Consider the following 21,964-nt stretch of genomic DNA (forward strand, 5'->3'; position numbering starts at 1 on the left):
GACAGCACTATAAAAATAAAAGGGGAAGGTGCAACACTGATTTTTAGGTCTCTTTGGAGGTGCGAGGCGCGGTGCGCCCGCTATTGTGGTCAGACAAGTTGTTATTGGTAGATTTAAATCAGACGGATGCCCTTATTGGTAAATATTATTGTGCGATATTGGTAGACATTGTACACAGTCATGCATCAAAATATGTAAAATCTAATATTAAAATTGTGCGCGGCTTTTACCATATATTGTTTCTAGAAAATGTTGACTAAACAGTTTATTTCTGTTACAGGAAGGCCGAAACAACAAACGGCCTCTAGTCCTCATCAGAGTGCCAAGAGAACATGATCTAGTTCTAGAAGTAGACTCACTGGCATCAAGGCGTAAATTCCTTGTCAAATTAGATACATTTTTATCACAACACAAGAAGATTCTGAATCTCACGCAAGTAATTACTGTTGTTGTATTAAATTTAGCTATTGCTTCACTTATTTCTTTTAAATATATAGTGAGTGTGGCAAAGCGGATTAGAGATTTCCAATCAGAAGTTTGGAATTATATGGCGCACTTGCCGGGGTGGCGCGCTTTGTCACACTCATTATAGTTAAAAGAAAAAACTTTCATATTTATAACCTAATTGGAGTAAAAAGATAATGGTTATTTTATTTTAGGGTCATCGTGAGCAAATGTTAGCTTCGGCTGAAACAAGAGAGAGACGGCAGCGTAAGCTTGAACATTTCTTCAGAGAAGCCTATGCCATAACATTTGGCTTAGCAGCTGGGGAAAAAAGATGGAGAAATGAGGATTCAGATCCTGAGGTATTTTAAAAATTATAATATATCGAAAAGTGGCTTAATAGTAGTTATCATAAAAACTTTTTCAGTGGGTAGATAGCTACATTACATAGGTCCGTCATCTGCCTTTGAATCAATTTCTCTGACAGTACATAACTTACCGGATGGCTACGTAAATAAACTTAGCACACAGACGTCTGACTATCAATTTTTTTCAGTCCATCGTAATGAGGACCTCGTTATCGAAAAGTGAATTTGCTAGTGCCCTTGGCATGAAAGCGGATGCCGTTTTCGTAAAGAAGATGTTCAATATCGTTGACAAAGATGGGGACGGACGAATATCCTTCCAAGTGAGTATTTAGAAGACCTTTTAAGTAAGTCTAGTTAATATTCTAATTAATTCTATATTAACGATATAAAGTCTGTTAGGAATTCTTGGACACAGTGGTCCTGTTCTCCCGAGGCGCTACTGAGGACAAGCTACGTATAATATTCGACATGTGCGACAATGATAGAAACGGTGTGATAGACAAGGGTGAGCTGAGCGAAATGCTGCGTTCATTAGTTGAAATTGCCAGAACTACATCATTGAGAGACGAACAAGTGACAGAGCTTATTAATGGAATGTTTTCTGTGAGTATTCATATAAGAATCAATCATAAAACCTTTGTAAGTACCTTGCTGGTAAAAATATTTACACCACATTTACGCTTTTCTGTGTTGTTATCGGTTTCTGATACGTTGGAATCCACTTGATACACAATGGCTGCAGCATAGCTTTGTATCTATCTAGAGTAAACATTTATTAAATATAAAGTTTTTTATCAAATAATTTGGGAGCAAGGATTTAGGTGCAATCCAAAGTAAGACACTGAAGTTCTATCAGTGATTTGTATTTAACTATTTTATTTTTTAGGATGCTGGTCTCCAACAAAAAGACCATTTGACGTACTCAGATTTCAAGGTCATGATGAAAGAATATAAAGGCGAATTTGTAGCAATTGGCCTGGATTGTAAAGGCGCTAAGCAGAACTTCTTAGACACATCAACTAATGTTGCGAGAATGACCAGTTTTCATATTGAACCTTCTATGGAGCAGACCAGGTACCATTTTCATTTTTCATATTAATAAGCTAAATTAATTACATAAAGTAAAAAGTACGTCTGTGTGACTTCAGATGTTATCAACCTAAATTATTATAATCGTTACTTTCACTTCGCGCTTAAAACAATATTCTTTCAGACACTGGCTGCTTTTGAAATGGGACCATCTCACCACGTTCTTGGAAGAGAACCGTCAGAACATATTTTATTTGTTCGTATTTTACGTGATCACGATTGGTTTGTTTGTTGAACGATTCGCGCACTACTCGTTCATGTCTGAGCACTTGGACCTGCGGCATATAATGGGAGTTGGAATAGCTATCACTAGAGGATCGGCAGCATCCCTTTCATTCTGCTACAGTCTTCTCCTTCTTACGATGTCTAGAAACTTGTTAACTAAATTGAAGGTAAGAAAATTTATATTAATTAACTTTTACTACATATTTGCCTCAATAAAAACTATGTTAATATGTCCTTTGCCAGACATTAAGTTATATAAGTTAGTTCAGCAATTTTTGGGTAAAAAGATCGCAGACCGACTCGCTATAGGATTTATAATATGAATATGAATTTGATAGATCTTAAAAATCAGAATGCTTCTGCTTTTATTCCATGCAATATAACTTTTGTGTCCTCAAATATTGTTTTTTTTTTAGGAATTCAGTATTCAACAATACATACCCCTGGACTCCAGCATACAGTTCCACAAGATAGTCGCATGTACAGCGCTATTCTTCTCCCTGCTGCATACAGCGGGTCACTTGGTCAATTTCTACCATGTCTCTACACAGCCGGTAGAAAATCTGAAGTGTCTAACAAAAGAGGTTCATTTCACATCTGACTTCCGACCGGGCATCACATACTGGGTCTTCCAAACTATTACAGGTATAACTAGAAACCTATATGATTACCATTTATTTATATAAAAGAATTCTATGAGAATATGCGTAGTTTATGAGATAACCCATGCGTTAATCTAGTGCCTAAAAATCCTGCCATGATAAAAATTATCAAAATGGATTACGTAGTTTTTGCGTGCAGAAGAACACACTCTCGCAAACTTTCGTCTTTATAATAAAAGTGAAATTTAATCTTTAAGTCAACTTCGTTGCTCATGACCAAAATGTTATAATTTTACCTACCAGTGTGGAGGTATAGGAATTATTTAAAGACTGATTTACCGTGACCGTTTATTGTTGATGAGTTATAATATTGCGAGCATAAAGCGAAGTGTGTTCGTAATTATAAAAAGATGACTATTTATATAAAGTTGATGTTTAGTCATTCCTGTACAAATTGGGAATGGTGCCGCGGTCTAGAATCCTAGATGATGAGACTTAGATGATGCAACCATGAGTGACAAATAATAAACTGTTAACTATATAGGTACTTAACTTAATATAAAATATACATTATGTAGACACATAATTATAACTTCCTTGTTTCAGGTGTCACAGGCGTATTACTATTTATAATAATGTGTATAATCTTCATATTCGCACATCCGACGATCCGCAAACGCGCCTACCCGTGGTTCTGGCGCGCGCACTCTCTGCACGTCGCCCTTTATGCTCTTTGTTTGGTGCACGGCCTGGCAAGATTGACTGGTGCACCTAGATTCTGGATATTCTTCATGGGACCTGCTATCATATACACTTTAGATAAGGTATATTATTGCTTGAGTGAAAGAGAAACAAAATGTATTTTCCTACTAGTTGTACCTGAGCACTAACTATACTAAGCAGTTATGTGCTCAAAATATTGATACTTGATTTTACCATACCTTAGATTTATGTTATGTTAAACTTTTTTTCATTTTAGGTGGTATCCCTACGCACAAAATATCTGGCACTAGATGTGCTAGAAACTGAAATGCTACCTTCTGACGTGATCAAAATAAAATTTTATAGACCACCTAACCTCAAATACCTATCTGGTAAGTTATTATTTCTTGCTTACATAAAAATTCCGTGCAGGAATTTTCACGTCCCAATATGTGGTAGGTAATTCCTACATTAATCTGTCACTGCTTTTCTTTTTTCCTCATACATTCCTCATACACAAGAATATTGTTATAATGCTCTTTATCGCTTGAATGTGGAAACAAGCAAGCTATATTGCATAAATGTGCTATGGAAAGAGTTAAATAGTAAAGGTATGAATTTCTACCAGTATTGAGACTGAACTAATTACTCTATTTTCTTAGGTCAATGGGTGAGGTTGGCCTGTACCGCCTTCAAGAAAGAAGAGTTCCACTCCTTCACTCTAACTTCAGCACCACATGAGAACTTCCTGTCGTGTCACATCAAAGCCCAGGGACCCTGGACTTGGAAACTCAGAAACTACTTTGATCCTTGTAACTACAATCCTGAAACTCAACCTAAAATCAGGTTCGTTTTTGTCCTTACAGATGTTATATAAAAACTTTGCAGTGTTTTTTTGCAATGTAAATTATTTTGAACTTTGTTACTTTTGATCTTTACCATGAACTCTATTTTTATCGATGGTCGTAATATATTCACGAAACGTGGTTTATGCAATCTCTGGACAAATTTATATAACGATGGTAATAAGAACATATCATTATGTGCGTTGTGTAAAAACATAATAGGTATTTGTTTTCTCGTTAAACTCTGAAACTTAAGACCGCCATATAAGTACGCACAAGTTTAACATTATCCTAGGAAATTGTTTCCAAACACTTACAAAACTAGCTACCAATAACATAATATTGTCTCTATCTGATCGCGATCTTCCAATAATGAACCTGATGGGCTCTTTCTTAGGAGATTTATATTTTATTTTTTTTTTTAACTCAGGCATCTTGGCCTGAGTTAAATAAATAAATAAAAAAATATTAAAAAAATAGCCTTGGCATCTTGTTTTTGGAACGCGGGGGAGGAGGCAGAGGGCAAGCGGCGACCCTTGCGTAGTTCGGCCGCGGCTCCGTTGCAGGCGGGGCGCGGGCGGCGGGGGCAGCGGCGGTTTATATGCGTCTGCGTGAACGGGCGGTTTCCCACTACATCGCGAGATCACAGTCAATATTGTACATACGTTGCGATTCATTGACGACCTCTGTGGCTCAGTTGGTGGGCTGTTGGTAGTTCCAGCCGGGGGTCGCAGGTTCGAATCCCGCCGACGGAACAAACAGTTTTCAAAGTTCCTGGGTATTTTGTGTATTCAATTTGTGTATTATATAAAAAAATCTTAAATATATGTAATATGTATAGTATAAAAGAATTAAATATATTTCCCTTGTCTGGTACCTGTAACACAAGTCCTTCGGGTACTTAGCACGGGGCCAGACTGACGTGGTGTGAAGCGTCCATAGATATTATATTATTATGTACATTAAATTATTATATTATTTAAACAGCGGTGCAGGCGCACGGCTGTTTACATAAAATTATAAATACCGTAAGTGTCTAAACTCCGTGGTCTAAATATACTAGGCCGAAAATACGCGGCCGAAGTTCGGCATGATTACGCTTGCAATGCGCTACGCATACAAACGCGACGTAATTTTGGTATGGTGTGTCATTAGTAATTTAAAAAAACATTGCAGGCGTAATCATGCCAAACTTCAGCCACGTTTTGTCGGTCTAGTGTGTTATTAAAATACCGTACGCGAGGACGGGTCCCGCTCACTTCTTGCCCCACCGACGCGCTTTGTCAGCTAGTGTGTACCATCGAGGAAATTGATTCCTAGGCAGTTGACGGACCTACATCATTTGGTCGGCTTATGTCAATTCAAGGTTAGCTGTGATCGGTCTGATGGGTTGACTTAACGCAGCCAAATTACTTACCTTAAAAAACTGATAACAATTTGACTTTGATACCCAGGATCCAGGGTCCGTTCGGCGGGGGTAATCAGGACTGGTACAAGTTCGAGGTGGCGGTGATGGTGGGGGGCGGTATCGGCGTGACCCCCTACGCCTCCATACTCAACGACCTTGTCTTCGGCACGTCCACCAATAGGTATTCGGGGGTCGCTTGCAAAAAAGTAAGTTATTCGTCAAAATCAATATACAATATTATGTTATACAGGATGTAACAAAACTTAGTGATAAAGCTTTAGGGTGTGTATGTGTCCCTTGTAGAGAGTTCATTGTGAAAGTAGCAGCGCTGAAAGAGAAACTTTTTTCAATTTTTGTATAGGAAAATTTATGACGCGCGCAGGAGGACATTGTCCATAAAATCGCAAAAAAAATTGCTCTTTCAGCGCTGCTACTTTCACAGTGAACTCTCTATATTATAAGAAACACATACCCTAAAGTATTATCACTCTGTTACACCTTGTAAATACGGTATCAAACATTTCATGAATAAATTTTCTCATCTATTTTTAAAGCATTTATTACTAATTAATATAGAGTAATAGAAATCTTTTGTTACAAGTATGTCACTCTAATATTTGATACTTTTTGTTTTCCAGCTAACAATATTGACTTTTATCGATGACATTCTTTTCGTAGACCCTGCTACGAATTTTTCGTAGCAGGGTCTACGCAGCGATGTCCTTTTCGAATTTTTCTATTTAAATGTATTTTTGTACATACATACTCGTATATAGTAGCATTCTCATTTTGTTTAATGCGTCTATTTTATTGATACACAACTGCGTGATCATGCTAAGTTTTTACCTTTAATTTTTTTAACCAACTTCCAAAAAAGAGGTGGTTCCATGTTCGGCTGTGGATTTTTTTATCATTGTACATTATGTAGTGTGTATTGACTATACAAACGTTATGAAATTAATATTCAATATTCTTCGTGTAAGGTATATTTCCTATGGATATGTCCGTCGCACAAGCACTTCGAGTGGTTCATCGACGTGCTGCGCGACGTGGAGCGCAAGGACGTCACCAACGTGCTCGAGATACACATCTTCATCACGCAGTTCTTCCACAAGTTCGATCTCAGGACCACCATGTTGGTGAGTAACGTGTACATACATAAATACGTACACGTTTATTGCTACGCAACCGCTTGTTGTATCTAGGGCTGCCATCCGTCCGGATTTCCCCGGATTTGTCCCAGTTGAAAGGGAATGTATAACAAAACTTATTAACCTATCACTATGTTCAGCTCTCAGTTGCTATTCGAAAATATCCAGCTGTAAGCGAGATGATGATAACAGCTAAGAACTATCTCTAACATAAAAGTAGGCAATAAATCACGGGAGCAGATACACAACTTATTACAAACCTTTATTGTGTTAGTTGCGTAGTTTTGAAGCTACCAATTCAAATCATCGTAGCTTACAGTTGTAGCATTTTTATCTCGAATACTAATCGCTTGTTTGTTTATAGTACATCTGCGAGAATCACTTCCAGCGCCTGTCGCGGACGTCGATGTTCACGGGCCTGAAGGCGGTGAACCACTTCGGCCGACCCGACATGTCCTCCTTCCTCAAGTTCGTGCAGAAGAAACACAGCTATGTAAGTCTATTTAGCTAGAGAATTTTACGCACTTGCCAATTCTTATACCCTTCCAGTTAATCATGCGTAGTATAAGCCAAAAAATATTTTTGTCTTCGTAATATTATACTTAACTAACCAGTTAAATTTTTCCGCTCAAAATTTTTGCTGCGTAACAAAAATAAACCTCGGTGACTATACCAAAATATTATATAAGTAGGTATATTCTCTTAAATCTATAACTTTGTCAATAATATATAATCGAAAATATTATCTCACAGTCATAAAAACAAAGCAATGAGAAGTCTAAAAGGTCAGAGTACTGGAATAATTCCTAACATTTGTCACAAAATAAATAATTATTAATAACGTAAACATGTTTGTAAAGCCTTGGTAGAAAGAACCTAAGACATGCATACGTATAGCAATATCATGGTTACATCTAAATATTTAGAAACACAATTAATTCATTCATTTTGAGATTTACGTGTGAGGTCAATACTTTTGCAATCAGCCGGCGGCTCGTGGCCTCCACGCGAGTCTTTTGTTTGTATGTTTGAATTAAAATTTATATCTTCGTCGTCATAGTCGTTATCATTAGCATTTTTCGTCGTCATCATAATCATTACGGTGATTTTCTTTGCTTACTTAAAAGTAGATTATTTTCTCTTTACGTTTCTTAATCAAACAGTGATTTAATTCGGACTCCTTTTATTTTATCTTATCTTTCTTCTTCTAAACCTTGCAATCAACCTTCAGGCTAAAAACACGTGGGAATTATGAGGTCTGCTTCTGTGTGTAGGATACTGTAATAGGAAAGGAGGGCCTTTATTACAATGTAAAAATCTAAACATATTTTTTCATCAGGTATCAAAAATCGGCGTGTTCTCGTGTGGGCCTCGTCCGCTGACCAAGTCTATAATGTCCGCCTGCGAGGAAGTCAACCGGACGCGACGCCTGCCATACTTCATACACCACTTCGAGAATTTCGGATAGCCAGAATTCGGGTTTGATATTTGTAATGAAATTGAAAACTTCAATCGACATTCAAATTGTATTAGTACGCAAACAAAAAAGTTTTCTTGATAATCATAATAAACACACCGGCAAAATTAGAGGAACATAACAAAATTTTCAATTTTTTTTAAATTGTTCACTGATTTTTATATATTTATTTATTTATTTACTAATTGATTATTAAAAAGAAATTTTATATAAATTTAGGGCATAAAAACGTTAAAAATAGAAAAAAAATCAGCAAAAATAAAAAAATTAAGAAAATCTTTGAAATTTCAGTAGTAAGTTTTTAAGATAAATTCTCCATTTTTATTAAAGAAATGCCATGTTAAAAGCGTGTAATGCCTTCTATGGATCCCAAGAGGGCCTGGATACGCCATTCCATGCTTGCATTTTAATTGTCAATCATTTCCTGTGGGATATTCTCCTACTCCTCCACTAGCGTTAACTCGAGCTCCTGGACACATTTTGGAGCTGGAGTTTTAACTTGTCCCGTTCACCCATTGATGTGCCACACGTTTTCAATCGGATCCATATCCGTAGACCACGCTGGCCTCTCCACCTGGGCTACGCCAGCATCGTTTAGGTAATAATGCCCGATTTTCTTACTCTATGGACGCACATAAAATTGAAATTACTACCTAAAACTGTGTAAAAGGCACACCATGCAGTTCCAGGATGTCGGTGCTATAGCCCTGTACTGTCAAAGTACCTTCATCTATAATCATCAGCTCCATGCGGGCTCCAAATCATATGCAACTCCAAACCATTACGAAGCCTGCATCATAGGCCACTGTTTCCGGTAAGTTTGATGGCCTGTAGCTTTCCTTATGATTTATCCACATTCTTTATCGCCTGTCAATACAATGTACACAGAATTTGCTCCCATCACTGTACAGCACAAGATTTCACTCGCTTGTCTAATTTTGATGTTCATGCGCAAATCTTAGCCTGGCTCTTCGGTGTCCTGTCTCAAGTTTTGGTGCCCTTGCTGGCACTTATGAGTTTAATTTAACTTCTTTGAATCTTCTTCTTACTGTACAATCACTTACACGTTCATCTTGGACCTGTTCCGACAGGTTTCGTGTCTGCATAGCAGTTTGAGGTCGATTTCTTAAGTTTTGTTTCCTTACAAAATGGTCATCCTGAACCATTGTCACCCGATATCTGCCTTATTCTCGTCTCCGAACGTAAGATCCAGTCTCTCTGAAGCGTTGAAAGTTACGATGAACCACGGAAGCCGACACACCTAAGGCCTGACTGACCGAACGGTAGGTGTGACCTTTCTCTATCGTGGTTACAACTCTAGTTGTCGCAGATGCTGGGAAATCACTAGTTTTGTATCTAAGCAATGTGTTCTTCCAAAAACCAAACAATCAAATGAGCTGAGCACACCTTGCACCCCGCTAAAACGCCATTCTTATCAGGAACACTTACAACGTCAATAATCGAAAAACACTTATTAGGGCATAATTGCTATAAAAACCTGTCAACTTGCCAGTTTTGTTCAATATTTTATTTCTTGAATGAGCTTAGAAGCTATAAAAAAGGCTTTCAGACAGCCCGACCCACTTGAGTTCAAGTTTTGGCCCTTTTTACCTATGTTCCGCTAATTTTGCCAGTGTGTGTATTATAAACTTCAGAGTTTTTAAACGAGTCTTTTAGTTTTTAAACGGCCAACAATAGATTTTACTTTAATTGTTTTTTTGTTGCTTTTATATGCCTAGCTATTCTTGTAATTTATTTTTACATTAATTATTGTTTTTTATTATCAATTTTAAATAAATAGTCAAATAATATTCAATTTAGATAGAAATTGTAATACTCATAAATTAAAATTAAAAAAAAAAATGCCAATCGATAGCTAATAATTGTGTTTTATTAAACCGTTAATGCTAAAATTATCGGCTTTAATATAACTAATTTCTGGATTCAATGTTATATGTATAGTATTTATTCCCATAAGACAAAATATCATGATAAAGTGTTTCAAATAATGTATCGACGTTGTGCCATAAACAAAATACACGACGTATAATTTTGTAAGAAAAATAGTACAAAATTTATTATGGAGGTACAAATATTACTCAGTATTGGAAGAACGAAGTGTGTTAGACTTTAAATTTTATACTTTTTTATGTTATTAGCACTATAATTTTGTCTTTACAATAAAAGCATAAATTAGTACTTACATAAAAATATTTAAAAATGTTATTGCTTACTTAAACTTTAATTTTTCCATAAAACCTGAATTATGATTATTCCAAAAACCACTGTATTGAATGTAAATATTGTATAAATAAAATGTAGAGTTACCAAGTATTTTATAAAATTTTATTTGTATATACTTAGATTAAATAAAATTTGTTTAAAAGAATTTTTAATTTTAATCCTTATATATTGTAATATCATCGATTCAATTGGCTCGAACCCTGATTACGAAAAACGGTTTATCGAAAAACTATTCGGCGTTTTCTATTCCTGATTCCTCGCCACTCACGACTTTCCTATTTCCGCTCACATCCCTATTGTTTTCATTGTTATTTCCAAAGTTTTTATTTCTATCGTATTTGTACCCCTCGACAGTGGGTGTCTTTACCAAACGATTATTCAGTTCTTTTACTTCATATAATGCCTCTTCAACACCGTCTCCACCTATCTTTTCAGTTTCAACATCATCCTCAGTAACCCCTTCGTACTCTTCTGGTCCGTTGACTAATACATCAGATAACGGTGTCAATGACTCTGCAGATCCTAGAGAACTTTCATCTTGCTTCTCTGTTTTGCTTTTATATTCGTCTGGCTTGTTATATTCAGATTCACTGACTTCATCGGATTCCTCAGGCTCGTTTGCCTTGGTCCTTTCAGGCTGTGATTCAGGTGCATCTAGTTCAGGTAAATCCTCACATTCTTCATAATTTGTTGGAACGTAATCTGAAAAATTAGGAAATACTACAAAGTATTATCTATTGTAAGTACACTTTAAATATAAACATAAAGTTTGTATGATCTATTAAATTGACAACTTTTTTCAGTTTTTTTAAAACATATGCATTAAAATACATAATTGTTTTAAGTGTCATTAATGATTATCTAATATATAAAATTCTCGTGTCACAGTTTTCGTTGCCATACTCCTCCGAAACGGCTTGACCGATTCTCATGAAATTTTGTGAGCATGTTGAGTAGGTCTGAGAATCGGCCAACATCTATTTTTCATACCCCTAAGTAATAAGGGTTGTTCGTTCACCCTTAATAATTTATATGGCAAAACAACATTTGCCGGGTCAGCTAGTTATGTATAATATTTTATTCTTTTATAGATTTTTATCAACTTACTAGTATCTTCCAGGCAGTTAAATTCCTTCATGTCACAAGAGTCTAAGAATCGCCTGACTTCTCCGTCTCTGTTCTTTCCGCATTTTTCTTTATTTGTGTGGATACAGATCCTGGACTTGTAGCATTTCTGTTGATCAAAGCGACGACTTAGGGTCCCCACAGACTTACAATTTAAAGTTGGCCGACTATCGTACAAACCAGAGAAATAGATCAAAATAGAAGCGCCACACGCTCGTGTTCATACAAATTGGAGCGACATGGCGCTTCTATCTTGATCTATTTCTGTGTTTTGTACGATAGTCGGGCAACTTTAAATTGTAAGTCTGCGGTGACACTTAGGCTGCGTTTCCACTGAAGCGGAGCGGAGCTTAGCGGTGCCCGAATTGACCAATCACCATGCTCGAAATCTCCGCCCCGCTTCAATGGAAACAGCAAGAGCGGGGTGGAGCGGAGCTGAGCGGATTTTCATAGAAACGCAGCCGAGCGAGGCGAAGCGGTGCGGAGGACGAGGTGCAGGGGGTGCAGAGCAGAGGACAGCGGAGCGGGGCGGTACGAAGCTGGGCGGTGCGGTGCGTACTCGCGCTCAGGCGGTCACTGGCGACCGCGACATCGTTACGTCACAATAGACATAACTCCGCTCCGCTTGACTCCGCTCCGCTTGACTCCGCTCCGCTCGACTCCGCTCCGCTCCGCTTCAGTGGAAACACTGAGCACTTTTCGCCGCTCCTCTCCGCTCCGCTCCGCTTCAGTGGAAACGCAACCTTAAGCGACGATTAAAGAAACTGAATTGTTCGATATAGTTTCATAACACATATTAATATTTTTTATTATACTCACGCTACTTCCATGTGTGTCGTCTAAACTGAAAATAAGAATAAAACCTGAAAAAATATTGTGCTTTGAAGTGATTACTTTAATTTAAGTGTTGAATAATGATTGTGAGTTGAAATTGCTAAGCATTTAGTTACTGCAATAATATTACCTATCAATAATATTACTTGCATGATCTTTGTAAAATTGTACACGAATTCTTTTACCTTATCATAATATGATTTACAAGTATTCGAACATAAAAAATCAATTCGATTACTAGTTTTTATGAGTTTTCATGTTCCGCTATTTTCATTTTACATATTCGCTACTGATATTTCCGTTCTATAAAAATCACCAGTGCATTGTTTTGAGTGTAAAATGAACATGGAACTTTTTGTTTTGATGAATAGCATAATTGCCTCAGTAATGTGTATTCCTAGTAAAACTGCCAGTGCACATGCAGTAAGTTTTAAAAAAAACTCTCCATTTCTATCTCTCTCTTTATCTCTTTATCTTTCTGTTTCCTCTGACATATAAAAATTCGTCAGACTTCGGGTAGTCCTCAATGAATTTTCAATATTATTTATTCCATTTATGATTAAGAATATTTTTATAAGTAGGTACAGAAAAGTGTAGATTTCTATTTATAGGCATTAACAGAACAAGCTATTCTAGTAGTATAGCCTGAAATAATTCAAAGTACCTTCACTTTCTTTTGAGATGATTTAAAGATTCAACAACAATTTTTGAAAATTACAAATTTTAGCCCTGCGTCGAAGCTTCTCTATGTGTGCACACTAGACCCAAGGACGGTATCTGTGGGATAAGAAGTGACAAGCAAGTTCGACGGTTCCTTAACCCATGTGACTTAGTAGAATACAACTGTATATACAAAACAGGTAAGATCATTACTCCTCCTATTAGATTGTGGTGTAAAAGAAGGTTGCAACGTATCTACTCCTGTACCCATAATTACTTATCACAATTATTACAGATTTCAAAAGGGTGAAGTTAGAGTTATGTCAAGATCTACCACCTCTGTAGTGCATTTTCAATACCTTCAGTGCCCAGACGACAAGTTTTTACTAATTATGACACGACATTTTCTTCGAATGGAACTTGAAGAGAAAATCTACCAAATACTGACATTTGTTTGTCCTGTCTACTTTATATAAGCACCATAATATATTATGGTGTTGGAAATGCATGTAAATAAATAGAATACTAATTTTTATATAAGCTCTAAAGTACTTAGTAGGTGAAGAAAATACATAGCTGCCAATGTTCAGACTTCAGGTCGTTTCCAAATACTTTACTATCATTACACTATAGTTTCACAACTCTTTAGTAAATCCATTAAAAGTAGTTTTCCATTAAAATAGAGATTTTTGGGTGCGATAGCAAACAATGGAGCCAGCCCTATAATTATGAACCCTAAATCATGTTGCACCATTCCCAAGCCTTCGAAACCATATTTCATATCAATGGACATTTCAAATTAGGTACTCGAGATAAATTACGAGTATAACTAGAGATAACGGAACTAATAAATAGTATTATTATTAGGAAATCCTAAGTACATTCTTGTACCAGTCTTAGGAACATTTTGCATCGGGTATGCTACATAATGGAAACAAACAAAAGTGATAAAAAAACCTCCTTGAAAATCATTCATCCTAGAAAAGGTATTCTTTTGAAAATGCATGCTTTGTAATTTAAAAAAAAAACCTAAGAAATTTCAAGAGAATCAAACTTATGAAAATTCTCTAATCCTCAAAGGTTAACACTTTATGAGCCCTTATATTTCTCGTAAGGCCTTTATTAATATGATAAGAATGCTGTTAGATGTTGTCACCAGCGCTTGAGCAACCGCTAAACTTAACATACGTCGCTTTCATATTCATCATTGCATCAAACAATTTGGCAGTTGGCTTGCGACATACGACATACCAGATAATGTAAAATATGGACCTAAGGGACACGGCTTGGACGGCCAAGGGCAAGCTTATTTTGTTTACATGACTTGGCGTTTTTCACGGACATCGGTCAACTATTAATTTCCTACCACAGCGCGGCGGTTCCTGTAAGCTAGGATATTTGACAGAGATAAGTACTAAGCAGTCAGGTAAAATTGTTGTTATTTAAATAAGATCAGGGAACTCGAGTTACTTTATTATCTAAGGCAGCGGTTTTCGAACTTTTTGGTAGAAGAACCTTTTATAGAAGTGTTATTTTTTAGAGATCCCAGAAAAAATAAAGTTTTTTTCTTTGAATAAATTGTCTCTTCCCAGAGCCCCTACAAGGCCTTCGCAGAGACCCAGAGCCATTTTTTTTTAATTAGAGGAAGAACACATTGAGAATGGTTGATCTAAGATACTATAATTGGAATTTATACGAGTATTATCGATGTGAAGATGTTGTCAAACTGCTGGCCTCATGCGACGGGGGAACATTGTTCAAAATAAAAAAATATCTTACTTAGTTCTTCACTACCAAAAAGGTTGCTATATCAATAGAATGCATAACGATAACAACATAAAAATACTACCAGACTATACAATTTTCTTGGATAATAATTTCCTTTGTACTTATGAATTACATAAGCCAAGCGTCAATTTGATAAAAAGTGAACGGTAGTTTCAATTATTTCATGAGAATGAATAATTACAAGTTGAATTAACTTTCGCATCAGTTTTATATAAAACTTTACCTTCCCATTTTTCCGTCGGGAAAAAAGGTAGGTACAGTTCCCCGACAGTCTGGGTATGTGGGACTCTGGTTATTTATCGAAATAGTCGATAAATTGAATTGATGCTACTTAACAAAAATCAATTTTTAATAATGTGACTATTTTAAATTTTCATCTAACATAATTTTTTTAAAATACAAATTACTAAGTACTTTTTATTTTTTAATAAGTTCCGGTAGTAAGTAATAAAAAATTATAAGAAAACATATTATTATCTAACAATCAGTGCATGGAATATTGTAGTTATTAAAAATAACTGCCCTAAAAGTAGGTAATGCTCTGTAAAAGTTTCGGTTTTCTTAGTCCAATTTAATATATTTTTGAAGAAAGATAAATAGAAACTGGATAAAGGCCATGGAATGTGTCCAGTATTGTATCAACCAACCTCTTTCAATCCATTTTTCTGAAAATATTCAAAGTTGAGTGAACAAATTTTTAGCTTGGTATTTCAAATAAATCTACTGTGCCGACCTCACTAGAATATACTGAAATCGTAACTGTATTTTTAGATATTACTTACTTTTATTGATAAAAGTAAGTAATATCTGAAAATACAGTTTTACATTGATTACTGCAAAAAAACAATGTTTTAAACTAAGTTATCAGTACAATATCGTGATCTCTATGAGTGAGCCTTGAATTTTAATATTATGTAACAATAGGAATCAGAGCACGGGGCTCCCGAGTCGACACTCAGTAAGGTAACAAGCGCACTCTAATTACACCGACCGAGGACTTCACATTGTACGCTCTGTTTGCAGTTGCTCGTTATATCATCCATTTTCAATATCAATTAAACAAAACAGGGATTAACCAAAAGTGATGACGGTTTGACATGAAATGCGCTACGGGCTGTAAATGCGCTCAAAGTTTAGTTAGAGTCTTCACTAGACACTAGACTAGACACTAGGTTTTTCCATTTCTGTACTGAAATATAAGGTTTCGTATTCTAAATAGTAATTTCTTCTAGTGACAGAATTTTAACAATTTATACAGTAATTTAGATATAATTTAGGGGGCGTGGAAATCTTGCGTTTATCGAGTGAAGTGGTACTATTGAATATTACTGGTACTTATATTAGTTACCTAATTAACAACTTACTATAATTAATAGATATCGAGTAAATTATAGTCTGTCAAAAAAGTGAAGAAATTAAAAAGTCGCAACATCGTAGTGCATCCCTTTCAAATCATTCTAAGAAAAAAGGGATGACACTACGATGTTGCCAATTTCTTCACTTTTTAGGGTTCCGTAGCCAAATGGCAAAAAACGGAACCCTTATTTGACAGACTATTCTTAGCTTTTTTTAGCCTTTGAAGATATAAATAAGTACACTCATAACAACTTAGCAACCGTACTAACCTCAATAAGGAAATGAAAATGATACCGGAAAATGTAAAGAGTGGTGAGTAACAGTCGCGCACGATACTCCGGCTAATACAGAACATAATAGTTCCTGTTACAATTACATACAAAAAGTATATAACGCGTTACTAATTACATCATATCATGCTGTTGAGCATTATGTTTTATTAACTGAACATAATTTATGTTTATTACCACGCTCAAGCACCAAGTTGTTGTCGAATTACAAATATAATTTAAACTTCACTGGGATTTAATGATTATAGAGACCATTTTTCAGGGCTTATATAAGCTGAGCGCATGCAAGATAAAAAGTGAGATGGGAAAACTTTGTATTTATAAACCTTAATCATTGTACACTTAATAAGAATCTTACGCAACAGTGCGACGACGCTCTCTTCAACACAGTAACGTACAGAAACATTTGTCACAGTATCGATAATCAACAATAAATACCCATTGAACTCTGTAATCAATATGAAAGCCGTTTTCGCTCGAAGAGTGAAAGAAAGAAATGATCTGTCGTCCCTTTCTCGCCCACTTTCGTTGAGGCTTCGGCGCGGGCGCACCACCGAAGACAGGTTAGTTTTAGGTGACCGCGCGTTGGCGCCGTGCTGTGCCGGCCTCGGTATTTCGTTGTCTCTTGTGTCTGTGCTGTGTTCATTATAATGAGGAAAGGAATAATTGGATTGTCATAATGCAGGTACAAACAGTACGTCTACTCGCACTTTCTAGTACGACGTCCAAATATCCTTGCCCTGGTTTACAATTTATAGCACTCGTCGTTTCAATTATACACTTGAACTCTGAGGTTAATAATTCGATTAGCTACGCTGTAATAACGTTATCGTGATACAATTTTATGGATTTAATTTAAAAAAGCACAACCTTTTTCATGTATAGAAAAATCCATAGACGAAAATCTATTCGCAAGAAATATATTATACCTACTCGATCTTATTAATAAGTCAGTTAATTTCAGATACAATCAAAATAAATACACTATTCAGTCGAACATAAAAGTTAAAACCACCTTTTTCAAAAGTCTGTTAAAAATAATTAGTCTCCATCTTAAAACCCTATCGAGTTAAGAGACTATAGTTCCAAAAGAGGTGTTAAATTATAAAAGTTGGCAACGTAACCTGAATAAAGTAATTAGACTTAGGTCTATTATAAGACCTGTGAAATTATTACTTAACTAAAAGTTAGCACTACGATCCTCATTCATTGTATGTTATTATGTAAGAGTGTGTTTGTTTATCTACGTATAAGCAGGTAATTATGACATTCTTTACAATATAGTGGACTAGTACCTTGACTACAATATGCTTCTACGTAGGAACAATGAAGGTAAAAAAGGTTACTAAGTGTAGGTTTAGGCCTTGCAGACACAGATCTAGAATCTAAGCCTCAGAAACATAATTTGTCAGTAAATTTGTCAGTAATTTATGTAAGTCAAATTGTGATAATTACTATGTATTAATGTATCTAAGAATGAGATGTTTATTTTGCAATAACTATTTAAGAATCTTGACGTTCATAAGTGTTACCGTGTGACCTATATAAATAAATTATTTTGATTTGATTTGACATAACAAAACAAAATAATGATTTAATTTTTAGAACATGTACATTAACTTAAAATAAAACATAATTTAATTGAATTGATGATATTTTAATTAAATATAAGTTTAGTAAACCAGTTCAAAACAAAAATTTTAACAAACCCAAATTAATACAAAAGCATATTTTATGAGGTTAAGAAATAAATTGAATATGTATTTATTTTAAACCTTTACTGCCTTAAAAGGAAATATGAAATATTCCGTTTAACTATCTACTAAGGCGCAGCAGCTCAAGATGAGGTCTCTACATTCGCAGATGTGAACTACCGTTGTTAGCACATTTCACAACACTGGTACAGGACCTTACACCATTAAGCGTTGTGCAAATAAACGTCGATAATTCACAAAGATAATGGTCGTCGTGGCACATTTTACATTTCAATCCTCCAGCAAGATTATTATAGCGTACTCTACTCTTAACATTTTTAAAACTAGTGCCCGAGAGACGGACTTTTTTCGGAATTAACAAAAACAACAAAAATAAATGGCATTTCAGTGACAGGACTTAACAGACGGTTTTCCTTGAAAAAGGAAACTCAGGGGAACTTAATATTTACGACACCTTGGGTCTGCATTGAAGTCCATCAAATGTCACATAGAACATTGGGCTAGCTTTTTGGTTTGTTGGTTTTGTTTGAATCCATAAAAATATTTTAAATGCGAAAGTTTGTCTGTCTGTCTGTCTGATTGTCTGTTATCTTATCATGCCTAAGCCGCTGAACCAATTTTCGTAAAATTAGGTATGGAGATACTTGAGTCCCAAAAAAAAAGGATATTTTTATTCCGTAAAAAGTATATTCCCACCGGGATAAACGAATTTTGGCGCAACGGAGTAGCGCGCGTCATCCAGTACGTCTAATTATTTTTACACAACACTAACAACTAGTGTGCATTAGCTCTACAACGACCTTACCTACATTCAATACAAGTTAAAACAATAGTGCTGTTGTACTGACTTAAAAGAACAGTGGTAGGCCCCAGTAGCAACAACGTTCGGAAAACGTTTGAAAAAACTTATTCTGAATAAACATTTTTGACTTTGACTTTGACTTGACTACTTGACTGTATAGTGTGTACCTACTATGTTTAGTGTAATCCATTGTAATCTTTACGTATAATCTGAACTTAAACCATTATAATATTTGCACCATTCTAATAATTTTGTATCGAGCAGTTGTCACCTTAAATTTTACTCAGTTTTAGTTGAAACATACGAGCGTAATATTGAGAGTAAGAGACACTGCAGTTCTGGTAAGAGCCAGTGGAAGCCCAGCGGGGCTAAAATGGCCTTATTTAGCAATTCCTCTCAATCAATTCAGCAAATGAATTGTCAAAACTGTCAAACTAACAAATGTCAAATCAGTACGAATTACTAGACATGAATTGCAAGCCGAGTTGCATTTTTCGATTAAGAAAAAATGAATCATATTATGATTCATATCATGACTCTCCAAAGCGACTATTTTAGCCCCGTTGACCTATATAATATCACATAGGGGTACGTTTTACTATCAAACAAATCACAACAATTTTGCGGCCATGCCGACTATACCTATGGGCGCCGCAGACTCGATCACACAAAAGGTGTCGTCTGCGATCTCCCTAATGAAAATTTTAACGGACGTTTATTTACTTACAATTTAAAGCAATCTGAAGAGTTTCGCAATCGCAGCTTTATCAAACTTAATTTCAATAAATAATGTAGCCTATCGCAACAATTTCGTCACACAGTGCCTATGAAATATTAGGCTCGAGAAAATTTAATTTCAAGTAGGCATTGTAATATATAACTCCGCTAAATTCCTCTCTTTATATAAAGTTCTTGCGCTTTTAATTTAATAATAAATATAAATAAATATGAGCACATGATATAATATTATACTTAACTTAAAAAAATCGTTTTTATTTTACCTTAAAATCTTTGTAAAAGTATTATAATTTTTACAAAAGATTTTATTTGTATAATACATTATTCTATTAAAAATATTAGAAATGTTGTATGGGAATACTATAAATCGGAAAAGGATAATTATAAGGATGATAGTTATTACGGCAAAATGAACGGTTACTTTACTATCAATGAATTTCTGATCTAGTAAGTTGATGGAAAAAATATCTAAATACCTGGGCATGCATTGCTAACCTTTCATATTTTGTTAACCTCATGAATATTTAATATAATATTATGTATTTGCATATTATAATATTATGTTAGAATGATCAAGACGTCTTGTATTACCCGTAATGCAAATACCTACTTGTATAGCCATTTTGAATTTCGTACATATGCTAATGTGACACCAATTCGATAGTCATAATGAGCATTATCTTGTAGCTATTGTATTACTGTTAATGTCAGTGATGGAATACCATCACATTTTCCGCATAAGTTGGCTGTTGTTTTCGTGTTGCCGCCAACCCAAAGTTGAATAATTTTAAAATGGGAATAAGAAGATAAAAATTACATTTCAAAATACTTTTCAACGTAGATATATATACTATATTTCACAGATTAGGCCATTTCGATACTTTTTACCAGTTATTTGAAGTACTGAAGGTGTAAGTTTTTATTAAGATTTTTAGTTACAAATATGCATAGCATATCTAGTGCATATGTTTAAATCTAAAATTACGGATCAGTATTAGAAGACAATTTCATTGATTGTAATATTTTACTTTTCAGTACACTATTAAAGTTACTTTAATAGTAAGTAATTAAGAGAACGAAATAGGCCTTACGGCTCTACAACTATTCAACTCCCGATTGCAAAACCGCTGCACCTGCGATCTTGACATTTGCTCACGTTTCGCTCCGCAGCTCTGTGACGTATTGTCGTCTCCTTCTAACGGTTGTTAGGTATTTGTCGTCAATTTTCTTTTAACAATCCATAATATTATCTTTTTATTTATTTATTTAGCCTCATTTATTCCTGAATTATTACAATATACATGATAATATTATAAAATTATCTTTATTGATATTATAATTATATGCTCAAGTATGTCTGTCTTGTCTGTTATCTCTTCACGCCCAAACCACTGAACTTATTTTACTGAAACTTGGGATATAATAATGTTAGATACCAAATCCCGTGACTATAATATGTTTTTTTTCTACACCATCGTCACGTTTTTTAAATATGAAATATAACTCAAAGGTCGGAGCTAGGGAATGCAATCCCTCAAGATTATTTCAATCTCGGTATTTGCGGGATTGAACCATCACAATCCCGCTGGATCCCGGTATTTGCGGGATCCCGCAGGTTGATTTTAAACTTTTAAAATAAATCGTTATAATGATACTTGATATACCCCGTTTTATGCTCAGAAAGTCAAAGAAAACAAACTTTGTGGAACACTTTTTTACAGGGGTTTATTAATAAAAATAAAATAAAACTATTTTTTATATGTCTAGTGTATAATCGTAATAATAATAGTTAAAAAAAAAACTAAAAAAAACTCACTTATTTATTTTCATCTTATAATAAAGTTTTTTTTTTTTCGAAATATAGATATAAAATTGAACTCAAAGAGTCCATACAGCCCAAACTTATAAAAGTATGTTAAAAAAGTTAATTTTGTGTCGTCTGCCAAACGGCTCCTGATGTTCCACACTAGGTAGCCAGCAGCTGAAAAAGTTAGCTCAGCTTCCACGTTGGTTTGTACAATTGTCATTAAAAGTGAATTGAAGGTAAATAATTGTTTAGTGGGCTGCTAGTAGCCAGTTCACGCACCTCCGCCTGCAGAGT

At 35.1% G+C, this 21,964-nt stretch overlaps 3 protein-coding genes across 6 annotated transcripts in view; 2 read left to right on the top strand and 1 right to left on the bottom strand.

Moving 5' to 3' along the window:
- The window catches only part of LOC121733075 (dual oxidase), a 45,626-nt gene extending 37,229 nt beyond the window's left edge, over positions 1-8,397 (top strand). For all 4 annotated transcript variants that reach the window (XM_042123176.1, XM_042123175.1, XM_042123177.1 and 1 more), the window contains 14 exons: positions 281-436; positions 660-806; positions 1,001-1,132; positions 1,212-1,415; positions 1,699-1,886; positions 2,026-2,293; positions 2,543-2,771; positions 3,335-3,552; positions 3,708-3,822; positions 4,093-4,276; positions 5,730-5,889; positions 6,667-6,822; positions 7,199-7,327; positions 8,174-8,397. In XM_042123176.1, coding sequence (XP_041979110.1) covers positions 281-436; positions 660-806; positions 1,001-1,132; positions 1,212-1,415; positions 1,699-1,886; positions 2,026-2,293; positions 2,543-2,771; positions 3,335-3,552; positions 3,708-3,822; positions 4,093-4,276; positions 5,730-5,889; positions 6,667-6,822; positions 7,199-7,327; positions 8,174-8,302 — 2,415 coding nt within the window. In that variant the 3' untranslated portion in view covers positions 8,303-8,397. The remainder of the gene's footprint in view (positions 1-280; positions 437-659; positions 807-1,000; positions 1,133-1,211; positions 1,416-1,698; positions 1,887-2,025; positions 2,294-2,542; positions 2,772-3,334; positions 3,553-3,707; positions 3,823-4,092; positions 4,277-5,729; positions 5,890-6,666; positions 6,823-7,198; positions 7,328-8,173) is intronic.
- Positions 8,398-10,699: 2,302 nt separating this feature from the next.
- LOC121733264 lies at positions 10,700-12,731 on the bottom strand. The gene is made up of 4 exons (XM_042123482.1): positions 12,645-12,731; positions 12,500-12,543; positions 11,663-11,789; positions 10,700-11,257 (listed from the first exon to the last, which is right to left on the bottom strand). The coding sequence occupies exons 1-4, from the start codon at positions 12,664-12,666 to the stop codon at positions 10,785-10,787; spliced, it is 666 nt and encodes a 221-aa protein (XP_041979416.1). The 5' UTR covers positions 12,667-12,731; the 3' UTR covers positions 10,700-10,784.
- A 4,175-nt stretch (positions 12,732-16,906) lies between these two features.
- The window catches only part of LOC121733400 (dual oxidase maturation factor 2), a 71,580-nt gene continuing 66,522 nt past the window's right edge, over positions 16,907-21,964 (top strand). The window contains exon 1 of the mRNA XM_042123640.1: positions 16,907-17,293. The gene's annotated coding sequence lies outside the window, so the exon portion shown is untranslated. The remainder of the gene's footprint in view (positions 17,294-21,964) is intronic.

The sequence above is a fragment of the Aricia agestis genome, chromosome 13 (genome assembly GCF_905147365.1).
Source record: "Aricia agestis chromosome 13, ilAriAges1.1, whole genome shotgun sequence".
Lineage (NCBI taxonomy): Eukaryota > Metazoa > Arthropoda > Insecta > Lepidoptera > Lycaenidae > Aricia > Aricia agestis.